General features: G+C 43.7%; 1 protein-coding gene across 1 annotated transcript; it reads left to right on the plus strand.

The window, feature by feature from the left end:
* HHIPL2 (HHIP like 2) lies at positions 1-23,971 on the plus strand (the record flags this gene model as incomplete). Its single annotated transcript, XM_084245559.1, has 9 exons — positions 1-318; positions 2,618-3,270; positions 5,389-5,532; positions 8,932-9,260; positions 11,023-11,149; positions 13,025-13,170; positions 19,291-19,372; positions 22,878-22,960; positions 23,613-23,971. 9 exons carry the CDS (start codon positions 1-3, stop codon positions 23,969-23,971), a joined length of 2,241 nt encoding a protein of 746 aa, XP_084101685.1.
* Between the last annotated feature and the right edge of the window lie 1,979 nt (positions 23,972-25,950).

A 25,950-nucleotide genomic window follows, 5' to 3' on the forward strand; every position in this document is an offset into this window, starting at 1 on the left:
ATGCCCAGCAAATCTACTCCCGGGGGTGCTCTGACTTGGCGGGTCCCCTGGCTCCCTCCTTCTGGCGTTTTATGCCTCTACCTCCCATTTTTGTTGGGCCAGGTAGGCTGGCTGCTAGGACACCCCCAGTGCTTGGATTATGGGCCCCCCTTCAAGCCCCCCCTGCACCTCAAGTTTTGCACCGACTATGATTCCTTTGGCTGCTGTGACCTGCGAAAGGACCGGCGCATCGCGGCCCGATTCAGGGGGATCATGGACTACTTGGACCTGAGGGGCCAGGAGCTGTGTGGTGGTTACATTAAGGATATCCTTTGCCAGGTAACCCTGCGGGAAGTGAGGAGACTGGCTTACAAGAGTATCACTAGCCCCTACAGATTTGGGGCGCTGGCCTGATGATCTGGGTTCTGGGGGTGGACTGCTCTTGGGGCTCCCAGCCATTTAGAAGTACTCTGCCAGCTACCTCACTTGCATTTCCAGACAGCACACAGAGTCCAGGGGATGCCAAGTTTGGTTTCCCAAAATGCTGGGGTTCTGCTGGCCCTGCTCTCAGGGTGCAGATGCATGGGACATAGGGACATCCTTCATGGGTGCTCGGTATACCTGCTGCTGGGTCTCCTGCAGAGCCATGAGAACTGGACATAGACACACCAGAGGGACTCACGGTGTGCGTAGAGGGAGTGGTGGCAATTGCCAGGGTGCTGGCCTCCCCTGGGTCATTTGTACCAGGGGGATCTCTGGTGATCATGATGATGGCGGAATAAGGATTGGGGTTCTCCCCAGGGCTCCAAAGCTGAATTAAGCTCTGCAAGCTAGAGTGGCCAGGACTCACAGGTCCTGCTTGTCCTGGCTCCCATTTCCCCGAATCCACATCCCTGGCAGGCATCACCTTAGCTGAGCCAGCCTGAACCTGCGCCAGTGGAGGCTGCTCAGACAGACTTTGTGGGAAGAGGTGTTTAAGGGTGCAGGGGAGAGTCAACACTGGGGAGCAGATGGAAGAGGCAGAGGGAGTGATCTAATAATGTGTTGGGAGTGAGACACAGGAAGTCTAGCAGACCTTTGAACTGAAACCTCAGAGCACATCACATCAATTACTTGCTCTTAGTTGGGGTGTCAACCCCAGATTGCCTGCTGCTACCATTCCCAGCCTAGCACCCTGGCTCCCGGCTTTTCCATTTGAACAGCAGAGCCAGGGGCAGAACCAGCCTCCTGGGCAGCATCTCCCAAGCAAGAATCCTCTTCCCTCCACCTCTGTAACACCATCTGAACTGTTTCCTGAAGAATTAACTCTGGGAGAACCATCTGGGCAGAAGCTGGGCTCTTAAGAGTGACACAAAGACTGTTAACTGCTCAGCTCTCCTCTAGTGAAAGCATCGCCTCTCTCCTCCCTTCCCCTTCCCTAGTGGGTGAGGTTTCAGAAAACCAAAATCAGCACCTTTCCTGTTTTAGGGATTTGAGGAATAAGAATGAGGTGTGCAGGCCTATTTATTGCAATTTACAAGGCAGTAATCCACAGGGGTTGGTTCTTGGGCCAATGAACTCTATTCTACTCCAAACCATACCTTTTAAACTGACCTCCTCATTTTCCTAATTTCAGTGATTTCTGAATTTTGTTACTACTGGATAAAGTTGTCTTTTCAGAATATTGTATTGTATTCCAAAACTTGCAGCCATTTAGGTTGATCTGAGTAGAAGAGAGTCCTTCTGGCACAGGTACATAAATGATTCCACAATTCACAGTGGCATGGCTCCCCATGTGGCACTTTATATGAGATAAACACAAGTATTTTTCATAAGGAAGAGAAGAAATTATTAGGTGTTTAATATCTGGAAGTGATCCATTTTGTATCTACTGTGACAATTTTATTTTTCAATTGCAAACTATTTTAAATATCTGGGAAAACCCAGAAAATATTAATAATTAGCACAATGGCTCTAACACCTCTTTAACACATGGGGAACTTTGCCAAATTGCTTTAGATTTGAATAAAGAAAATCTTACAGACACAGCTTTTACAATAAAGGGAAGAGACAGTGACATTTGCACTTTAAAAAAAAAAAGATTTATTTATTTATTTATGCATACAAGAACTGGGGTCTTAAGCCAGAGATGTGGGGGGAGAGGATTCACCAGAGACAGAGTGGGGAGCAGAACAGGCAGACTGACTGAAATACACTGCTGAGGGGAGCAGCGGGAGAGACAGGAGAGGTCCGCTGCGCCATGTGTGTTGCTCCCGGGCCAGCTGGGGATTGAACTCATGCTTCAGCAGCTAGTGACAGCTTAATAACGTGGTCTTTAACCCCTGCACCACCAGGGAGGCCCTATACTCTTTAAAAAAAAAAAAATCATTTACTAAAGCTGTATGTTTCCAGGACTAAGCTAAAAATGCTAAAAATCGTAGAAAGACTGTGTGAGATTTGGGTTCTGCCTCCTGGCTTCCGGGAGCATTGTGTGGGTACAGGATGTGAGTCCTGAAGATGAATTTGACCAGGAATTGGTAACAGAAACTCCAACGTCCTGAGTCTGTCCTGGACTGTTTTCTGTTCTGCGTGCTGGGAAGTTGCATGAGCCTGCGGTGATGGGCCTGCCCACTGCCACTGAATTTTCTTTTATTTCCAGGAGTGCTCACCCTACGCAGCCCACCTGTATGACGCAGAGAACCCGCAGACTCCGCTCCGGAACCTTCCTGGCCTCTGCTTGGGCTACTGCTCTGCCTTCTACTCCAGCTGTCACTCTGCCATCTCCTTGCTGACCAATGACCATCGCCTCCAGTCAGCCCAAGGAAAGGATGGGGCCCAGTTCTGCCACCTCCTCAACCTTCCTGACAAGGACTACTGCTTCCCTAATGTCCTCAGGAACAACCACCTGAACCGCAACCTAGGTGTGGTGGCCAAGGACCAGCAGGGCTGCCTGCAGTTATGTCTCACCGAGGTGGCCAACGGGCTGAGGAACCCCGTTTCCATGGTCCACGCAGGGGACGGCACCCACCGTTTCTTTGTGGCCGAGCAGGTGGGGATGGTGTGGGTCTACCTGCCCGATGGGAGTCGCCTGGAACAGCCCTTCTTGGACCTCAAGAACATCGTGCTGACCACTCCATGGGTTGGCGATGAGAGAGGCTTCTTGGGGTTGGCTTTTCACCCCAAATTCCGCCACAACCGCAAGTTCTATATTTATTATTCATGCCTGGGCAAGAAGAGGGTAGAGAAGATCCGGATCAGTGAGATGAAGGTTTCTCAGGCTGATCCCAACAAAGCTGACCCAAAATCAGAGAGGTGAGACAGACCCATGAGAATCTGCAGCTCTGTCCTGTGCCCCCAAATAATGTTGATCAGTCCTCTAAAATGGCACAGGGCAAAGTTCCTTGTTGGTGCTCCTAGCTGGTAATGTTGACAAAGGAATGATTATTGGGTGATTGGTGAGGAGAGCCCCAAATTAGACTCTTAAAAACAATGTTAATTGACATATCGCACTATATTTATTTCAGGTGTACAACAAAATGATCTCACACTTGCATGTATTATAAAATGATCACCATCAGTTTAGTGAAAATTCTTCACCTCACATAGCTACACATTTTGCATGTGATGAGAACTTTGACGATCTACTCTCTTAACACCTTTCAAACATACAATACGGTGTTGTTAACTGTAGTCACCATGCTGTATATTATTTCTCATGGATGGTAGCTGCATTCTATAACTGCAGTCTGTACTTTTGGACCACCTTCACCCACCACACACACACACACACACACGCACACGCACACACACACACACACACACACACACACCCCTCCAGTCTATTTTCTGTACCTATTTTGGATTTTGTTTGTTTATACTCTATATGTAAGTGAGATCATATAGTATTTTTTTTTTTTTGCCTGACTTGTTTCACTTGACATAATGCTCTCTGAGTCCATTCATTTTGTCCAAATGGGAATATTTTTTTTCTTTTTATGACCTATAACCCATTGAACATGTGTGTGTATATACACACATGTATATATACACACACACATATATGGTGTATATATATACACACACATGCCATATATGTATGTGTTTGTGTGTATATATAACCTATTATATTTAACAATATATAATTTCACGTGAGTGTGTATAAAATTTTCTTTGTGTATCCATCCATCAATGGACACTTACGTTGCTTCTATGTCTTGTTGTTATAAACAACGTTGCAGTGAACATGAGGGTACACATATCTTTTCCAATTAGTGTCTTAAGTCCTTCAGATAAACATCCAGAGTGTAATTGCTAGATTACATGGTAGTTCTATTTTTAAAGTTTTCCATACTGTTTTCCATAGTGGCTGCATCAATTTACATCCCCAGCAGTGCACAAAGTTTCCCATTTCTCCACATCTTTGCCAACACTGCTATTTCTTGCATTATTGATAATCAATATTCTAACAGCCTTAAGGTGATATCTCATTGTGTTTTGATGACTAGCGATGCTTCATATCTTTTCATGTTCCTGTTTGTCACCTGCATTTCATCTTTGGAAAAATATCTATTCAGATCCTCTGCCCAATTTTTTATTTTTATTTTTTAATTTTTTAAAGATTTATTTATTCATTTATACAAGAACTGGGGTACAGGTCAGAAGTGTGGGAGGGTGAGAGAATTCACCAGAGACAGATCAGGGAGCAGAACAGGCAGACTGACCGAAGACACTGCTGAGGTTAGCAGTTGGCGAGACAGGAGAGGTCTGCCTTGCCATGTGGGAATCTCCCTGGCCGGCGGGGAAACGAACCAGTGCTGCAGATGCTGCAGACACCTTCACAGTGCAGCGCTCAACTGCTGCGCCACGGGGGAGGCCCCTGTCCAATTTTTTAAAGATTTTTTTTATTTTTTGCTTTTCAGTTGTATGAGTTCTATTTGAACGTTATATATTAAAGGTATCAGATATATGATTTGCAAATGTTTTCTCCCATTTAATAGGTTGCCTTTTCATTTTGTGAGTGGTTTCCTTTGCCATGCAGAAGCATTTTAGTTTGATGTAGTTCTGCTTGTTTTCATTGCCTTCAACAAATAGGTTGTCAAATTAAAAAATTCCTTGCTAAGATTGCTATCAAGGAGCTTACCATCCATGTTTTCTTCTAGGAATTTTATGGTTTCAGGTCTTACATCCAAGTTTTAGATCAATTTTGAATAAGGCTAAGATGATTGTTTCCCTGACCATGTCCACAGCTCATGAAGTTGTCATATAAAAGAAAAATGACCCATCAAAGAGCCATATCAGGAAACTAGATGTCTCAGAGCCCCAAACCTACCTGCTTTGTGATTCTTGGGAGCTCTGAAGCAGGTGTTGGTGGTGGAGGATGTGGTTTCAACTTGCATTGAAGGCTAATTCATGGCTTCTTTATCCTTCCAGGGTCATCTTGGAGATAGATGAACCAGCCTCAAATCATAATGGCGGTCAGCTTCTTTTTGGCCTGGATGGTTACATGTACATATTCACGGGGGATGGAGGACAGGCTGGGGATCCCTTTGGCAAGTTTGGAAATGCTCAAAACAAGTAAGCTGGATGGAGGTGGGACCCTGTCCCTGGAGGGTGAGTCCCTGGTGAAATGTTTTCGCTGCAGTAGAGCCTCTAGAGGGTCAAACCCAAAATACCTACTTCAAGATGTAGCGCTCTCCACTGAGGCATCTGGGAGAGGACATTTGGTTTCCTGTCCTATAAATTTCAGGCATAGCGCATTTTGGTAATTAGTATTATGGATGTTCAATGTAACTTTCAGAATGCTGTGTAGAGATGAATTCAATAGTACACCAACATCTGATTATGCAATTCAAATGAACTCAACAATATTCCTGGGAACTGTGTTCTGCACACTGAGGACGTGTGAGAAGTCAGTTAATAAGAGTCAGTGTGCACTGGTGCTTCCTGTGTATCAGGTGCTTTTTTAAATATCTTAAGTGTGTTTGAAAATGAAATTCTGGCAACCACAAGAGCAAGAATTTTTTTTTATTTGGTTATTTAAAGACGCTTTGGAAGCATAGCTTCCCACCTCTGTATGTGGATATACCTCACTGCACACACCACTGAAGTTCTAACACCATTCTCACTATCAAATTGACTCCTTTACACTCTCCTTCCACCCCTTTCATCTTCCCACCCTATTTTCCAGAGTCTAAGACTTATTTTTGTTGTATTTTGTTAGCTCATTTGCTTTGGTTATTTGTATTACATATATGAGAGAAACCAGCTGGTTATTGTCTTTTGTTTTCTGACTTACTTTGTTTAGCATAATCACTTTAAGTTCTATCCACATTGTTGCAAAAAGCAAGCTCCATCTTTTTAATAGGTGTGTACTATTCCATTGTATATATATACCACAACTTTTTCCTTCACATCCTCACCTGCACTTGTTTGCAATCTTTATGACAAACTCCATTCTCATGGGTGTGTGGTAATATCTCATTGTGGTTTTGATTTGCATTTTCCTAATAGTAAGTGAAGTTGAGCATATTTTCATATGCCCATTGATCATCTTCGCATCTTCTTTGGAGAAGTGTCTATTTGGGTCTTCTGCCTTTTTTTTTGATTGGTTGGTTGTTACTGCTGTTGAGTTGTATGAGTTCTTTATATACTTTGAATATTAACCCCTTGTTGAAGAATTTTTTAAAATCTATTTTGTTAATTGATATATCCCCGGAACCTAGGACAGTGCCTGTCACAATGGAGCAACTCCATAAACCCTTATGAATGAAGGAACTCCAGCAATGGCAGGTATATAATGATGACCATTTACAGACAAGATAGAGGCAGAGAGGAGTTAAACAGTCTGTCCAAGGTCATACAAGGAAGTAGAGAACAAGAATTAAAACTCGGACTCTCTGGGCCTCCTTGGTGGCACAGGGGTTAAGACGCAACCTATGAAGCTCTCCACAGCCACTGCATCATGAGTTCAATTCCCCACACCTGTCAGGGAGCAATCCACATGGCGCAGCAGACCTCTCCTGACTCGCCCGCTGCTCCCCTCAGCAGTGTATTTCTTCAATCTGCCTGTTCTGTTCCCCGCTCTGTCTGTGGTGAATCCTCTCACCACCCACACCTCTAGACTGTGCCCCAGTTCTTGTATGCATAAATAAATAAGTCTTTAAAAAACAAACCTCAGACTATCTGGTGTGAGAGCCCAGTGACAGGGGTTAGCTGAATGAAAGTCCCATGACCCTCCTGCCCTTTGCACCCAGCAAACATTTGACTCTCATTTTTCCTAATGACAAATATATTAAGGTTGATAATAATAAAGAGCTAACATCTGTCCAGTGCCAAATGTGTGTCAGGAACTGCATATCTTGCTCTCCCACAAACACCCACTGACTCCTACATCACAAGCATACTGCAAGGAAATGTTACTCTCCCTAGCTTACAAGTGAGGAAACTGAGGCCCAGAGACCACAGCAATTGGCAGAGCCTCTCAAAAGCCTCTGTTCTATTGACCACATTGCTATGTGAGGAAGAATAGAAGCTTCCTTCTTTTAAAAATTCATAATGTTAGATGTTAGGCCTAACCTGAGAGAAAACATCCCGTCATAAAAATAAAATATTGAACCTCAAATTTGCTCAGGATCACATGGAAAGGACCACATCAAACATTTGCTCTTTGAGCCAAAAATTGGGAAGTCTTTTTTTTTTTTTTTTTTTGTAACAGCTCTTTTTTTTTTTTTTTAAGATTGATTTATTTATGCAAGTACTGGGTAGAGTCAGAAGCGCAGGAGGGTGAGAGAATTCACCAGAGCCAGAGGGGAGAGCAGAACAGGCAGAGTGATGAAATACACTGCTGAGGGGATCAGCGGGCGGCAGGAGAGGTCTGAGCGCCATGTGGGACCCTTGCTGGTGGCTGGGGATCAAACCGGTGCTGCAGAGGCTGTGGGCAGCTTCGCAGTCCAGCGTTCAACCGCTGAGCCACCAAGGAAGGCCCAAAAATTGGGAAGTCTTAACCCGGTGTGTGTGTTTGTGTGTCTGTGTGTAATCTATATCTATCTATTTGTTTGTCTATCTGTCTGTCTATCTAGTCATATCTCCCTGTGGCAATCCCAGTAGTTTTGTGGCCTTTTCTATCAGTAGGTTTTCCTTTGCAGACTCCTCTGGTCCTGTGCTTATTTTAAAATTCATTTCCTTTTAATCTTATTTTATTCAGGTAAGAATACTTAACTTGAGATCCACTGTTTTAATTTTTTCTTAGTGTACACAATGCAATGTTGCTAATTCTAGGGAAGTGTCTTAGAGCCCACTGCTGGAACTCATTCATTCATCTTGCATGTAAATGGCCAACATACCTACACACAAAGATGCTCCATGTCGCTGACATCAGGCCACTGCAAGATGAAATCTCAGTGCGACACCACCTCATAGCAGTTCAATGACTCTTTTTTTTTTTTTTTTTTTATAGAGGCATGCTTTTATTTATTTGTTTGCTGGTTTGTTTGTTTGTTTTGTTTATACATGCACTGGGTACAGTCAGAAGCGCGGGAGGGTGAGAGAATTCACCAGAGCCAGAGCGGGGAGCAGAGCAGGCAGAAGGACCGAAGTACACTGCTGAGGGGAGCAGCGGGCGGCAGGAGAGGTCTGCACGCCATGTGGGACCCTCCTCTGGTGGCCGGGGAGCAGCCGGGGATCGAACCGGCGCCGCAGAGGCCGCGCGCAGTTTCGCAACCCAGCGCTCAACCGCTGCGCCACCGGGGAGGCCCAGTTCAATGACTCTTATCAAAATAACAAAAGATAACAGATGTTGACAGGATGTGGAGAAATTTGAGTCCTTATATATCAATTGGAAGGAAAGCAAAATAGTACTGCTTCCTTGGAAAACAGTGTAGAGATTCCTCCAAACACTAAAGCTAGAGCTAGTGCATGATCCAACAATCCCACTTCTGACGGTCTCTCCTGTGTGTGTTTCTTTCTTTCTTTCAGAAGTTCCCTGCTGGGAAAAGTGTTAAGGATCGATGTGAACAGTGGCTCGGGTGGCAGGCGGTACCGAGTGCCCCCGGACAATCCCTTTGCTGCTGAGCCCGGGGCTCACCCCACTGTTTATGCCTATGGGGTCAGGAACATGTGGCGCTGTGCTGTGGACCGAGGGGACCCTGTCACGCGCCAGGGCCGGGGCCGGATATTCTGTGGGGATGTGGGACAGAACAGATTTGAAGAAATCGACATCATTGTTAAGGGTGGGAACTATGGCTGGAGGGCAAAGGAAGGGTTTGGATGTTACGACAGAAAACTTTGCCACAACGCATCTCTGGGTAAGTAAGAAGCTCTTCGGGTGGTTTCGTGAATGAGTGAGAGAGCTGGGGTGACAGTGGGGGAGCAAGATCTGCACCAGGCATCCTATATCTCTGAGTCCCATGAAAAATGCTCTGAGTAACCCTGAAGCCACTGGCACCAGACACACCTGGAGATTGCTGACCTTGTGAACTTGAGTCTTGGGTGGAGAAGGGAGGAGGATTGACCTGGGAATCTATATATATATATTTTTTTAAAGATTTATTTATTTATGTATACAAGAACCGGGGTACAGATCAGATGCGTGGGAGGGTGAGAGGATTCATCAGAGCCAGAGTGGGGAACAGAACAGGCAGACTGATGAAATACACTGCTGAGGGGAGCAGCGGGGGATCGAACCGGCGCTGCAGAGGCTGCTGGCAGCTTTGCAGCCCAGCGCTTAACCACTGCGACACCAGGAGAGGCCCTAGGAATCTATATTTTAAATAAGTTACCCATATGAATTTTAGAAAATATTTCTGAAACCACTGGCAGAAAAAAATGGGTGGCTGTGTGTTTTTATTTGTGTCCCAATTGGCACAGCCTGCTGAAATGATATCCCTTCTCTAGTCAAGTAATAATAGTACAGTCCTTAAATGTCATAATCAAGGTGTACTCTGGGTGCATCATATCACTCTTGTTTGGTCTGTTTTCTCCTCTGAATTGCACAGGGGCCTTACAGAGCTTCATATGACAACAGGAACTTCTATAATGTCTTTTCATTCATTGTCATTTTGTTATAACATTGATGAGGAGGAAAATATAAAAAATAATCCCAGTGGACCTTGAACAAAAACCATGTTATCTAAGGACATGCTTTTATTTTATGTTGTTTCACTTAGTGGTGCAGCATCCAAGAACCTATCGACCAAGTTAAATGAGAACTTGTGCTAATTCTGTTTTCCAGATTCTTTTTTTTTTAAAGATTTATTTATTTATGCATACAAGAACTGGGTTACAGGCCAGAAGTGTGTGTGTGTGTGTGTGTGTGTGTGTGTGTGTGTGTGGGGGTGGGGGGAGTGAGAGGATTCACCGAAGACAGAATGGGGAACAAAACAGGTGGACTGACTGAAATACACTGCTGAGGGGAGCAGCGGGCAAGTCAGGAGATGTCTGCTGTGCCATGTGGGTTTCTCCCTAGCCAGGGATTGAACTCGCGCTGCAGCGGCTGCGGATTAAACCTTGCGCCACTAGGGAGGCCCTGTTTTCCAGATTCTTAAACCTGAGTATTTGTCATGTCAACCTAGGGGAAGCTTAGCGTTGTGTGTGTCTAGGTTACTGGTTCATTGGTGGGGGAACTTTCAGCTTCCTCTCTGCTTCCATGGGCCATCAGATGGGAAACTCACTGTTATCATGGCTGGTCTCTGATCCAAGATTCACCCAGCTGCCCGTGCTCTGCAAAACCAAGATGGAGTGCTCTCCACTCCATCAGACAGCTATATTAAAATGCCTCCTTCTTGGAAAACATCATGCATCTTCAGAGAGAAGGAAGAGTTTTTCAGAGTGAACCATGTAAAATCTGTCCTTACATGATGTCCTTAGGTGGTCACTACCAAATCCCCTAGAAGTCCTTCCCGCTGAATCTATTTCTGTGACTGCCTTTTCTCAGCAGCCTGAGGCACTTACATTGTACCTGCTGCTCTGAATCAAAGCAAAAAAGATAAAAATATAAGTCCCCTTCTTCCTCTGCAAAGCTGTCAGTTTTTAGCCACCTTACTAATTTCTTTGCTTGTTTCTGGACAGATGACATTCTGCCCATCTATGCCTATGGCCATGAAGTGGGGAAGTCAGTCACAGGAGGATACGTCTACCGTGGCTGTGAATCCCCAAATCTCAATGGCCTCTACATCTTTGGGGACTTCATGAGTGGGTAAGGAAGGTTTGATGTTCCCTCTCTCCTTTTTTTTGAACATTTCTATTTAGGTTTAAATTGCATGTGGTGAAATGCAATCTCTTAAGCGCGCAGTTGGGTAAAGCTTACAAATATTTGCACTTGTATTGTCACTGGTCATATCAAGAGGCCTGCATTTCCATTAATCTGGCAGGTTTTTTCTGACTTATTGCCAGTTATTACCAGGCCTTTCACACATATACATACACATACACACCAGCAAAGATAACCACTCACATCACAAATTAGTTTTGCTTCTGATTACACATTAGTGGGATTATATATAGCCATATTTGTGTGTGTGTGTGTGTCACTTCTTTCTTTCTGTGTCTGTGAAATTCATCAATGGTATTGCATTTAATAGTAGTCTGTCTCTTTTATTACTTTGTAATATATAATTGCTTCCATAATTTATTCATTTATTTATACTTTGTCCCAAGTTTTGGGATGTTGTGAATAAAGCTGCTACAAAGTATTGTAATCTTAGGAAGCTGGTCTTGTGTGGTTAAGTATTTCATAGTATTTGAAGAAACTAAGTGTTTGTGAGATTAAGTTTTTCAGAGTATATGAAGCTATTGTCAGTGTCATATTGTTAAACTTCAATTTTGAATTGATAACATGGAGATACATTTGTATTTTGAGCTTATTTGGGCAATCTTGCTGAAGGCCTTATTAGTTCTATTGAAATGGGGTTTTTTTAGATTCTATTGGATTCCCTATAGAGTAGAAGATAATTTTGTCTATGAATGTATTTTTACTTCTACTGAATTAGAGACCTTTTTTTTTTAAGATTTATTTATTTATATAAGCAGTGGGTACAGTCAGAAGTGCGGGAGGGTGAGAGAATTCACTAGAGCCAGAGGAGAGAGCAGAGTAGGCAGACTGATGAAGTACACTACTGAGGGGAGCAGCGGGCAGCAGGAGAGGTCTGCGCACCTTGTGGGACCCTTGCCTGGTGGCCAGGGATCGAACCAGCGCTGCAGAGGCTGTGGGCAGCTTCGCAACCCAGCACTCAACCGCTGCGCCACCGGGGAGGCCTTGGAGACCTTATTTTCTTAATGACATATTGTTTCATCTTAAATCTTTAATACAGGGCTGGATAGAAGAGGGAGCAAGTGCTCACCCCTTTACTAGCGGGTTGAAGTGAGCAGTAGGTGACCTTCATGTTCTCTGAGCAGGTTAGGGAGGTTTTCTTCTAGTCCTAGCTTGCTGGGATGTAGGGATGTGGTGTTTTGTCAAATGCCTCTTTGCATCTAATGAGTGAATTGTGTGTGTGTGTGTTTATGTTTAGTCTGTTAAAGTTGTGAATTGCATTGAGTGATTTTTTTCAAAAATATCATTGAAGTAATCTTACATTCCTAGGATAAACACTTGGTTAGAATCTATTCTCCTTTCAATATATTGATTTTATTTGCTGACGTGTCATTTAGAATTTTTGCGCCTATGTTTATAAAGGGCTAGTGAGTAGTGGTTTAGAATATCTTTGTACCAGTTATGTTGGTGGTATATTATGTAACCTTTGCAGTGCTTGCCTATGTCAGTTCTGTTACTATTCTCCATTTACACAGGATGGAATTGAAGCTTAGTGATTATGGACAACTAACCAAGGGCCACACAGCTAATTAAAATTAGATTTGTCTTTTGCCAGGGTGCAACCTTATGGAGAATCAGATTCCTTTTTATAAAAAAGGAACTTCCCTCTCTGTGACAAATGGGTGACCAAATTATCTCTAAGGCAACTTTTTGATTCATGGGAGATTCTAGTTCTCAACAATTCCCTGATTCTAGGAGGAAGAATATCTGACAGGATGGAAATTTGGATTTCGGTAATAAAAGGTTTTGTTTTTCATCTAGACAACTTATGGCTTTGCAGGAAGATAAGAAAACCAAGAAATGGAAGAAGCAGAACATTTGTCTGGGCAACACTAAGTCCTGTGCCTTCCCAGGGCTGACCAGCACCTACAGCAAGTTTGTCATTTCCTTTGCAGAAGATGAAGCAGGTAACACGAGTTCGAGTTTATTCTATTTCTGCTTAGTGGAACTTAAGTTACCATAGACACAGGTGTGATGTGATATTATTGCTATTGTTATTACTTAACTACTAACTGCCACATCTACTATTGGCACTATCATTTCATCATCTTTTATAATGTGCTGGGTACTGTTCTAAGCACTTTACATTTTGAAATGTATTTCATAACCTCCCCACCCTTACGATGTAATTACTATGCCCATTTCACCAACGAAGAAGCAGAATGAACACACCAGCCTTGCCCTCTTGGACACTTTACTGCATGGGACAAAGTGAGGTTTACACTTAGGTCTCCTCAGCCCTTTGCCTATAATGGAGGCTCATGTGCTCCTTCCAACCTGGCTTTACTAAAATCTGTGGTCAGAGGCACGCAGGTAGGATGCGGGTTGTCAGCCCTCTGTGGCTGCTGGGAGGAAGAGCACATGGGGTCATCAGCTATCTGCCTGTCTTGCTCACTCTGCCCAGAGTTTGTGAAGTCACTATGTGGAGGAGGGACAGGGACTTTCTTTCCTGAGAGAGCTGAGAAAAGGGCAACCAGCCTGCAGCTACATTGCAGCAACTCAGTAGAATATGAGGCATGAGCTCAGGGCATCAGCAGAGGAAGGTGTGTATGCAGCTGTGAGGGGTGGGGGGCTGACTTAGCTGTAATATAGTTCCCTAAATTTTATAATGGAAATTAAAAATATTAACACACTTATAAAGATGTTAAAATTAAGCCATGGTCTGATGATGAAAAGGCTGCTTATGGAATATGCTAATGTTAAACTCTACTTACTAAGGGTTTCCCCAAAAAGATGAATGGAAACTTCAATTGTTTTTCTGATTTGATTGTTGTGACCTCAAAGATGGTTTTACATAAGCACTAAATAATAACAAAAAAGTTTTAGAATAAAACAATGGCTTCTACTCCACATGCATCCACCCCTCAGCCATTGTCCTCCTGAACAGGGAAGTAGAAAAACAGTCACATGCCAGGAATTCAGTCCACCATTTTTAAGGCTCTACCATGCACACTGAGTTCAGAGAATGGATTTTAATTTCAGTTTTAACATTAGTTAAATGTCCTTTTGAAAGATGAAATTTTGTTTGCTTCTATGAAAGCGAGGGCAGTACCTGTGATCTTGGCATTTGGTGCTGGATCCAGTCATGCTTAGAAGCAAGGGAGAGAATCAGAAAGTCTCTCAGGCCCATTCTGGATCAGGATTCCCCACAAGTGTAAGCCAGGGCTCTGGAGATTTCTGTCTTTTTTTTTTTTTTTAAATAATAAATTTTATTTTTATATTCCCCCATACAATTGCAAACGCCCCATTCTGACCCCAATCCTTCCCCTCCCGCCCCCTACCCCACCAAAAAGTGTCTCTGGTTCATAGTTTTCTGTTGATTTTGATTTTCACTTTCTTATATTCATTTTCCTGGTCCCTTATTTAAGTTCTCTAGATTCCTGCTATGAGTGAGACCATCCAGTATTTTTCTTTTTCTTTTTGGCTTATTTCGCTGAGCATGATCCCTTCCAGCGCCATCCATGTTGCTGCGAATTGCATGTGTTTATCTTTTTTGAATGCTGAGTAATATTCCATGGTGTATATGTACCACATATTCTTGATCCAGTCATCTATTTTTGGGCATTTGGGTTGTTTCCAAAGCTTAGCTATTGTAAACAGTGCTGTTATAAACATAGGGGTGCAGGTGCTCTTTGGAATGATGTTTCTGTGTCCTTTGGGTAAATACCTAGGAGTGGAATTGCTGGACCCTATGGAAGCTCTATGTTTAGTAGGTCCAGAAATCTCCACACAGCTCTCCATATTGGTTGGACCAGTTTGCACTCCCACCAACAGTGCAGAAGAGTTCCTTTTTCTCCACACCCTCGCCAACATTTGTTGTTGCTAGTTTTTTTAATATGTGCCATTCTCACTGGTGTGAGATGGTATCTCATGGTAGTTTTGATTTGCATTTCCCTGATTACAAGTGATGTTGAACATTTTTTCATATGCCTGTTGGCCATTTGCATTTCCTCTTCAGAGAAGTTTCTTTTTAGCTCTTCTGCCCATTTTTTGACTGGATTATTTTCTTTGTTGTTGCTGAGTCTCATCAGCTCTTTGCAGATTTTTGTGATCACTCCTTTATCATTAGTGTTGGGTGCAAAAAAGTTCTCCCAGTTAGTGGGGTTTCTCTTTGTTTTTGTTATTGTCTCTTTTGCTGTGCAGAAGTTCTTTAATTTGATGTAGTCCCAGCTGTTTATCTTTGTCTTCACTATCACTGCTTTGGGTGATGTGTCTGTAAAGATGTCTTTGATGTGCAAATCCCGTAGTGTTTCGCCTATATTTCCTTCTATGTATTTTATGGTTTCAGGTCTTATGTCTAGTTCTTTAATCCATTTTGAGTTGATTTTTGTGTATGGTGTGAGGTAGTGGTCAAGCTTCATTCTTTTGCATGTAGCGACCCAGTTTTCCCAGCACCATTTATTGAACAAACTTTCTTTGCTCCAATGCATAGTCTTTGCTCCTTTGTCAAAGATTAGTTGACCATAAATCTGTGGGTTTATTTCTGGATTTTCTATTCGATTCCATTGGTCTGTATGTCTGTTCTTGTTCCAATACCATGCAGTTTTGATGATTATGGCTTTGTAGTATAGTTTGAAGTCTGGGAGTGTGATGCCTCCATTTCCTTCTTTTTTTTTCAGGAGAGCTTTGGCTATTCGGGGTTTTTTGTGATTCCATAAGAATTTCATCAATAATTGTTCTATTTCTTTGAAGAATGCCATTGAGATTTTGATTGGAATAGCATTGAATCTATATATTGCTTTTGGTAGGATGGCCATTTTAATAATGTTTATTCTTCCAATCCATGAGCAGGGGATGTCTTTCCATTTCTTTGTGTCTTCTTCTATTTCTTTTAACAGTGTTTTATAGTTTTCTTTGTATAGGTCCTTTACCTCTTTTGTTAGATTTATTCCCAAATATTTGATTTTTTTTGTTTCGATAATAAAAGGGATGGTTTTTTTGATTTCTTCTTCTTCAGATTTATTGTTTGTGTATAGGAAGGCTACTGACTTTTGCGTGTTGATTTTGTATCTTGCCACTTTACTGAATTGATTGATGAGTTGAATTAGTTTTTCTGTGGAGATTTTGGGGTTCTCTATGTATATTATCATATCATCTGCAAATAGTGATAGTTTGACTTCTTCTTTTCCTATTTGGATTCCTTGGATGTCTTTCTCTTGTCTTATTGCTCTGGCTAGGACTTCCAGTATTATATTGAAAAGCAGTGGTGAGAGTGGACATCCTTGTCTTGTTCCAGATCTTAATGGAATTGCTTTCAGCTTTTCACCATTGAGAATGATCCTGGCTGTTGGCTTGTCATAGATGGCCTTTATGATGTTGAGGTATGTTCCTTGTATCCCAAGAATTTCAAGGGCTTTTATCATGAATGGGTGTTGCACTTTGTCGAAAGCTTTCTCAGCATCTATTGATATTATCATATAGTTTTTATATTTCTTTTTGTTGATGTGTTGGATAACGTTGATTGATTTTAGGATGTTAAACCATCCTTGTGCCCCTGGAATGAATCCAACTTGGTCGTGGTGAATTATCTTATGGATACATTGTTGGATTCTGATAGCTAAAATTTTATTGAGGATTTTTGCATCAGTGTTCATTAGGGAGATTGGCCTATAGTTTTCCTTTTTTGTGTTGTCCTTATTCGGTTTTGGTATTAGTGTAATATTGGCTTCATAGAACATGTTTGGTATTGTCCCTTCCTTCTCAATTTTTTGGAAGAGTTTGTGAAGGATAGGCACTAATTCGTCTCTGAATGTTTGGTAGAATTCATTTGTAAATCCATCAGGTCCTGGGCTTTTGTTTTTGGGGAGGTTTTTGATTACCATTTCAATTTTGCTGCTTGTAATTGGTCTGTTTAGGTGTTCTATTTCTTCTTTATCTAGCTTTGGGTGATTGTAGAGTTGTAGGAATTTGTCCATCTCCTCTAGATTGTTGAACTTGTTTCCATATAACTGTTCATAGTAGTTACTGATTATTCTTTTGATTTCTGCTGTGTCCGTTGTGATTTCTCCTCTTTCATTTATGATCCTGTGTATTTGTGCTTTCTCCCTTTTTTCCTTTGTGAGCCTGGCTAGGGGTTTGTCTATTTTATTTATTTTTTCAAAGAACCAGCTCTTGGTTTCATTGATCTTTTGGATTGTTTTTTTAGTTTCAATTTCATTTATTTCTGCTTTGGTTTTTATTATTTCTTTTCTTCTACTGGTTTTGGGGTTTTTTTGTTGTTCTTTTTCTAGATCTTTGAGCTTCGAGGTTAGGTTGTTTCTTTGAGTTCTTTCTTGTTTTTTGATGTGAGCTTCTATTGCTATATATTTTCCTCTTATTACTGCTTTTGCTGCATCCCATACATTTAGGATATTGGTGTCCTCCTTGTCATTCAATTCAAAGAATTTTTTAATTTCTTCTTTGATCTCCTCATTAGTCCAGTGGTCTTCCAGTAGTGTGGCTTTTAATCTCCATGAGGTAGGATAGTTCCTTGCCTTCTTTTTATGATTTATTTCTAGTTTGATGCCTTCGTGGTCAGAAAAGATGGTTGGTATGATTTCAATCTTGGTGTATCTGTTGATGTTTGTCTTGTAGGGCTCTGGAGATTTCTTACCCACTTGGCTTCTTTTCACTCGGGGCCGTGGGGTTGCTGTACAAGGACCTCTACTAGAACGAGACATAAAGCAGTCCAGTCAGCACCTGAGCTTTTCCTCCAGGTCAGCCTGTGCATGGAGAGTCTGAGTGTTTTATAGGAGCTGAGGCTATTTTGAAAATCCAAGCATCCTTAGTAGAGAAAAGCCTACGTGGGTTCCAAATTGGGAGACTAAACATAAAGAGGCAGAGAAACCACATCCTGGCAGCGTGTTGCTCAGTGGAAAGCTGAAGATGTGAAGGCCACAGGCCATGGTGGGTTCTCTCCTCCTCAGGAGTCTCTGAGCCTGGCGCTTCAGGAAAGCTGGGTGTCCTCCCAGGCTGGGTCCCCACCCCAAAGTTGGAGCCCCCACCCCAAGGTTGGAGCAGGCTCGCCTGCTCAGGAACATCTGGCTGCTGCCTTCTGTGGCTTGCTCCTTTTCAGAGGCCACAGAAGCCCCAGCTTGGGAAGTTTGGGCTGCTGTGTCCAGAGACATCTTGCTGGAGAAAACAGGCGGTTTTTGAAGACCAGCCAGTACATCTGGCAAACAAAATGTGTCCTTGGCTGAATATGAGGCTGAGGACTTGCCAAGGTGATCCCAAGCCACAGTGCGCCCAAGGGCGGCCTATGCCTGGGAGGCAGTACTTGAGGCAAATTCTTTTCCTGCAGAGTTGCTTGCTTTGTGTTTTTGTGCAGTGATTCAGATGTTCTGCTCTTGTCATGGGCCTGAGTCTTAGTTCATTATGTTATGATCAATCACAAGCTTTATTTTTCCTTTTTTAAGATTATATCTTTTTTTTTCCTTCAGATAACATTGGTTTATGACACTGTATATGATTCAGAGGTATAGGATCACACCTCTTCAGGTGTCTGACACCACACCACCCATACAAACAAAGCACCCACAGTCCATTTGGGCCCTTTTCCCCTTTGCTGCCCTCCCTCTTCTCCCCAGTTCCAAGCTTTTTAAATAAGTCATTTTCAGCTCACCCAGAGCACTGCCCTAACTATTGCTACAACTTCTCCCTTGAGTTTTTGTAATATAAATAAATCACCTTGGAATGAGCGGTTGGCCATGACTGGTTTGATGGGGGTATGTTTCTGAAGCAGTCTCAAGAGGACCAGTTGAAATTATAATGCTGACAGAGCATTTACATTTGGGTAATTTTTTTTTTTTTTACTTGACGTATTGTGGGGGTATTTTTGGCCCTAAAATATATTTAAAAAGTTGGTTGGACACCACAGATGAAATTCTTCCCCAGCATTGGCTCCCCCTAAAATATACTGGGAGGTCTGTGGCACAGCCAAGGTCAAGATACGCAGGTCACATCGGTGGGTCAGGTGTAGCCAGAGGGAATGTGCCTCCTGCTCTGTGTCTCAGCCCCTCCCGAGTTAATAGCCTTTTCCTATTCCTTAGGGGAGCTCTACTTCCTGGCCACCTCTTACCCCAGTGCCTACGCCCCACAGGGATCTATATACAAATTGGTCGACCCATCGAGGTGAGATTTGGTCTCTTTTTCCTCTCATGTACATTTTCATTAGTCCTTATCTCTATGGCAGGTCATAAAAAAGCCCTCACTGCCCAAGAATTACCAAGCCATTAATGAAGTGAATCTATGCTGTAGATGCGAAACAGGCAGATATGTTTAGAGCAATGTGTCTGTAGGAATTATGGGTATTTGGGACATGGTTTCTGCATTGGAAATGAGGATTTTGAGCCTTTTCAGAATGACTATTGTAGGCCTGTAGCTTCTGGTTTCATCCTCCCCTCTCTTTCCTTCTGCAACCCCCCTGCAATATGCTTCTGGAAACTTGTCTGAGATCATCTGGCTATGGGTGCACTTCCAACCACCTAGGTAAGTACAGCTGCCCTGACCCCAGGGTGTGAGCTACATCTCAAGTCCTTTGGCAAATTTTCATCAACAGGTTTCTCAGGGTCCCCAGCTAACACTTTCCAGACTTCAGTGGCATCCCCTGAATGGGGGCACCCCTCAGTGGGTCCCATATTGTTTACTGTTTACTTCTGCTCTCTGCCCTCCTCTCCTAGGGCCTAAGCAGGCAGACCGCAGCATACCTTCCCACAGGCAGGGTGCTTGGTGTGTGGTCATACCTGCACCTAGGAGGGCTCTGGATAGGTCTTGGGACTCTTGCCCAAAGCAAGAATCTCCCCATGAACCAGATTGCAGAGACATTGGTAGAGGAAAACTTCCCTAGGAGGTATACATTACCCACTTTTGGCTGGCGATGCTCAGCAGACATTATGCTGACAGGACTCAGGGCTCTGAGTTCAGAGCTTCTCAGCAGGCTGTGCCCCGGCCTCTGCTGGCTGCCCAGAGGTGAATCTCAGCTGCCTCTGTGCTAAGGGAAAGGCACAAACCCAGGTCTCTGAAATGCTTCAGGGGGTTGAGAAAACTTGGGTGGGCAGTTCTGCTCTTTGTACTAACAGGAGTACCTGAGAAACCCTTTTTTTCTTTCTTTTGACAGTTTCCTGATTTGTTTGGGAATAATTTACCCCCCTTTATCACCTGGGCAGTCATGAGAAGTCAAGCAAAGCATCTGTAGAGCCTGAGCCACAGATAAGACACCCTTTATCTCAAGTGGACATTTATGAGTAATTACCAAGCACACTCGGTCAATGCTGACCCAACCCAAGGAGGCAGGTTAACACCCTCAAATACCCACAGAGCCTTGCTAAGTTATATGATTTGCCCAAGGAATGGCTAGTGAGGATTGCTGAGGATAGGAACTTATTTCTCTTAGTGGATCAAAGTCATTTCAGTCCCACCCATTCATTCAATTCTGATTACGTTGACTTGTACAGACATGCTATGTAGCTTCTGCTGCACTGGGTTCATTAAACTTCTGTTCTGCTTTCTTAGCCCCTTTTTACACTAAATGCCCATTCCAGCTTTCTGTGGAGCAATTGATTTACTTATGTGTGATTTTCCTGTACCTCCTTCCATCTTTTTCTCCTGTTTTTTCTTTAAAGTCTGGAGCCTGGGTTTGAACCTTTGTTACAAGGCAAGGAGAGGGGTACCCCAAACCCCCAAACCTGCCTGCTCTAAATGGGTTCTGCCATCTGCCACATCAACACAAAACATATGAGACTTTAATGAAAAGGAACTTTAATACAATTAATAAACAATACAGGAAAGGCAAAGAATATAGTTTCTAAATCAAGCACCCAAAGTTACCCATCCCCTCGTGGGTAAAAGTCCACCCAAGGAGGATTGGCCCAGAACAAGGCCCCAAAGCCTGTCACAAGTCTAAAGCATCGGGGACCAACAGAAAAGGGTCAGAAACAATCAGACAAGTCTGGAAGGAAAAGAGCAAAATCAAAATCAAGACAAAAACTGCCTTTGTCACCTCCCCACAGGTCTCTCACCCACATCTGTGTCACCCAGTCCACGACCAAAAGGCAAGCGGAGTTCCTTCACGTGTCTCTCAGCTCCATGTGCCTCCTCCAGGTCTCCTTCTGGCTCCCCATCCTGCTTCCTCCTTTCCTCAGTCTCCTCTGCAGCTTCTTCTCTCCCTGCTCAGCTACACCCTCCTTTTGGGTGGGGCAGGAACCCTGGACCACCCTGTTATACCTTGACTTTGCTGTTGACTAAGTAGGTGCCTGTGTGTGTGTTTCTTAACCTCTGGGTGCTTTATTTTACCCTCTGTACCTACTTCATAGTGTGATTATGAGGATTCAGTGAGTTATATTTAGAAAGCATTAGAACAATACAAGTACTACCCAAGTGTTTGTTAAACACAACTGGCTTTTTTTCACCTGGATTGGAGGTGATGGTGTTTGTATCTCCAATGTCCCTTTTATTTCGCTAGATGCACTAGGGGATAATTGCAGTTTAAGGATTAGCATATGGGGGCCTCCCCTGGTGGCGTAGGTGGTTGAGCGCAGTACTGTGAAGCTATCCGCAGCCCCTGCAGCGCCGATTCCATCCCAGAGCAAGGGTCCCACATGGCACTGCAGACCTCTCCTGTCATGCCCGCTGCTCCCCTCAGCAGTGTATTTCAGTCAGTCTGCCTGTTCTGTTCCCTGCTCTGTCTCTGGTGAATCCTCTCACCCTCCCGCACATCTGGCCTATACCTCAGTTTTTGTATAAACAAACAAACAAACAAATAAATAAATAAATCTTTTTAAAAAAAGGATTAGTGTAGGGTAGGGAGAGAGGCTGGCATTACCCAGTGGGTCTGCTGTGAGTTAGGGGAACCAAATAAGACATCAGTGTAAAAAATAATAACAGTACAAAACACAACAAAGCAAAAACAGACAATTATAAACCAGAGACATCGCAGGGGAGGAGGAGGGAGAGGGATCAGAGGGAGGGAGGGAGGAGCACAGGAGACTGTGGTAATGGTGCACGGGAGCCTTGGGGAAGGAAATTCTACGGGGACTCAACCTGAGGGAGGGGGGGGAAGCAAATATTGTTCAAAAATGAACAATGATGTAAAAAATAAAAAGATAAAAAAATATAAAGGGAATCACCACCACCACTATCATCACAAACATCATCACTACCACCATCCCCACCACCATCATCTACTGAATATTTGTTACATGCCAGGCACTGTTCTAAGTGGTTCTCTTATTCTCATCTAAAAAATCTTTTAAAGTGATATAGTCATTCATTCATTTACCAGTGTCAGGTACACTGCTCTCATTTAATCCTCATCATTTCCCTTTGAGGACTGGTCCTATTACTTTTTTTTGTTTTAAGATGTGGAAACAGACTTAGCAACATTTACTTGCCTGTAGCCCCCAGGATTTGAACCCAGTTCACACCCCAACCCACTCACAGCACTGTCCGCCAAGAGCTTGTGGTGTCTTTGTCCTTTTCCCTTCCACCAGAGCTCACTGCGTATGTCACATTTCCTGCTGCATCTGTTCCATTCCCTCAGACAAGGGAGTTTGAACCCAATTCATGCAAATGTGTGCCTTCTAGTGACCTTGATTTCCTGGTACATTTTGGATCTTGCATCCTCTTTGTCTGTTTTCAGGAGAGCACCCCCAGGCAAATGCAGATACAAACCAGCACCTGTGAAAATCAAGAGTAGGCGGGTCCAGTTCAGACCACTTACCAGTGAGTCCATCTTTGTCTTACTCTCAGGGACTTGGTCACCAACCCAGAGGCCAGCAGGTGCTCTCTGCAAGCTCCCTATTGTCCTCCCAGGGTGGGGTGGTAGTTCCTCCCTTCAGACTTACAAGGGTAGCTCATTCTCTGCATGCCTGAGTGAGTGGAGCCATTAATTTCCAGTAGGCTGTTGTCCCTATTCATTCATTCATTTGGCTCTTACTTTATATCAGGCACTGTACTTAGCCCTGGGGACACAGCATTAACCTAACCTGTAGGAGTTCAGAATCAAACAGGAGTGGGGTGAGTGGTGCAGGCAAACAGAAAAATAAATATTGGGATTCTGGTATAACAGACTCTCCAGGGGACTGGGAGGGCCCTGGGGGTAGGGTGGAGGGTAAAGAGAAACTTGAGAAGGGATAATATCATCAGGGAATCCCTCCAGAGCAAAGCCCTGGAGTGATGATATTAAAAGACTAGTATATTTAGATCAAGGTTAGTGAAAGAAATTTAAACAATTTAATTTCAAAAGAATGTATATTAAAGAGTCCCCCCCCCCCCCAGCCCCAGCTCTGCAGTCACAAGTATCCTGGGTGGTGCTGGTGCTTCCCTTCTAGTATTTGGCAGTTTATTTCTCACCAAATAAACACTTATTTCCCAGAGACGGTCTTGGACATGCTAAAGGAGCAATCTGAGGGAGTAGCCAGGAGACTCTCCAATGCTTCCAGTGCACACCCAGCCGGGTCTCAGAGGGGCTCCTCAAGGAGGTCGGCCTCCCGCACAGGCAGCAGGAGAAGGTTTCGAGGTCCAGGTATGAAGACCACCAGGCCATGGTCCCCAGGCCCCCAGGGCCAGAAGAAGACCCTGAAAAACCGGAGCAGCCAGAGGAGCCGGGCCACACGCGGGGGGCGAGCTGGCCGGAGTCTCCCTTTGCCTGCTCTGCCCAAGTGGTTGATCAAGGAGCACAGGGGAGGAGACTCACCCTGTCTTGAGGAAGCTGCTGTTGAGCTTGGACTTTAGAAGTACAGGAAGGCCAGGTGATTGTCACAGGCTGAGAGAATCTGACTGGAGCTGGTTTGCTAGTTCTTTCCACGGGAACTTCATTGTTTTGGGTGTGCCTTATCTGCTTCTGCTGTGGGGTGGGGGGATGAGGAAGGGGGATGGGGAGTAGGGAACCAACTGACCCGTGCACCCAGCTCACGCTGTGCACTGGTCTGCAAACCTGCTTGCAATCCCACTGCATATGCCTTTTGTTTTGCAAATGCCTGGGATCTAAGGCAATAAATGAACAGTTGCTCAAACACCTTTGATCTCCTGGATGTTTATCTGGCATTAGGAAACCTGGCTGCTTCCCCAAACTTTGCCTAAGAACTGTATTTCACTCCTGTGCCTCATCCCAGGTCTAAGAAGAGGCAGATAGGGACAGGTTTCCAAGGAAAGCCCTCTCAAATGGTCATTTCCTGTTCCCGGACTGGATCAGGGCTGCTCTGTATTCCTGTGCCTGCAGTTTTGTCTTCTTAGTAGATGGCATGATCTATGTTTTGTATTCTTGTTATGAACCAAGTTTATGTACATCACCTGAAACATCATCACATTTTGAGTACTTGTTTTATGCCAAGTTTATAGTCATAACCTGAAGCCTCCAAACCTTGCCTCTTACATGCTGCCATAGGAGTTCTTGAAGATGAGGACAGTGAGGCTTCTGAGATCAAGTGACTTGCCCCAGAGGGCAGCATCCAGGGAACAGGGAGCCTTTCTACTGGACTTGAACCAGTGTGCCTCTGCTTCCCAGGAGAGGCTGAAGTGAGGCTTGGTGGCTTTTAATCAAACATTTGAGGAATAAAAAAGCTAAGGGAGGAAATGAGTGTCTTTGTGAAGTTCTCAAATCCTGCAAACCATTCAAATAGTAGAGGCAAGTTGATTTAAGAACAAAAGCATGAAATACCAGGTCTGGTGGGAATTTTAGAGGTCATGTGATCTTGGGGTAGGGGATAAACTCTGGACAGATTTTTTTCAGACTTCCAAAACAGCTTCCACTGTTTTCTCTAGCACTCTCCATGTTACCTGATCCTAATCTAAAAACAACCAGGCTCTCCTCAGTTCTCTTTCTGCAAAACATTGGTCATTTTCTGAAGGTCATTTTTGGATCATCTTTTGGTCTTCATCCTCTGCCCTTTCTCATGGTTTTTTGGTTTTCTTTACCTTTGTAACTGGAAGGAAGCCTCTGGAATGGAAATGAACTTCAGGGTCTGGCCAACCCTGATATTTTACACTTTGAGCTTTTTCTCAAATGAAGATATCAGCATAAAGGTGGACAGGATTACATCCTGTATCATTTTGTTGAAATATGGTTGAAAATTGGAGCTCAGTTTTGGGAAATTGGATCTAGTCTCTGGATCAAATTATGTCAGCTCATTCTGCCTCATTTGTCTAACACAATCTTTCTTCAAAGATAATGTGGCATAAAGAGGCTCTGGCTTGGAAGTACATTGAGCCGTGGGAGAAATCCATCAAATGCAAGATGTTCTGAACACAGAAATAGAGCAGGAACCTAGTGGTCTGGGAAAGTGGATGGTACCCCTGAAATGTTGGTGAGCGGGGACGGAGACAGGGTTGCTTCCCTGGTAAATTGGCTTTATTTTCTGGAGGACAGTTGGCCACCCCATGCAAGCTTTCAGGAAGGGCCTGGGACTACAAGAGAACAATCACTGAGGTCAGAGCAAAGCCAAAATGTATTCAGCTTCCTGAGAGTCTTGAGTGAGTGAGGAAAAGTTCAGAAAAATCCACACAGGCTTGTGTACACTCTTTTAAAGAGACCAGTGGGAGAAGGGAAAATGGATACAGGACTAGAATGCCACAAAGTATTTTCTTAGTAAACCTGTTACTTGATGACCAAGTCACCCAGAGTAAGCAATTTGGGTAGGAAATGATTTGAGGGTCCTGAAATGGTTCTACAGAAAGGTATTCAGGGTCTGCGAGATGCTGACCCTTAAAAGATA

Source organism: Talpa europaea (assembly GCF_964194135.1).
Source record: "Talpa europaea genome assembly, chromosome: 10".
Lineage (NCBI taxonomy): Eukaryota > Metazoa > Chordata > Mammalia > Eulipotyphla > Talpidae > Talpa > Talpa europaea.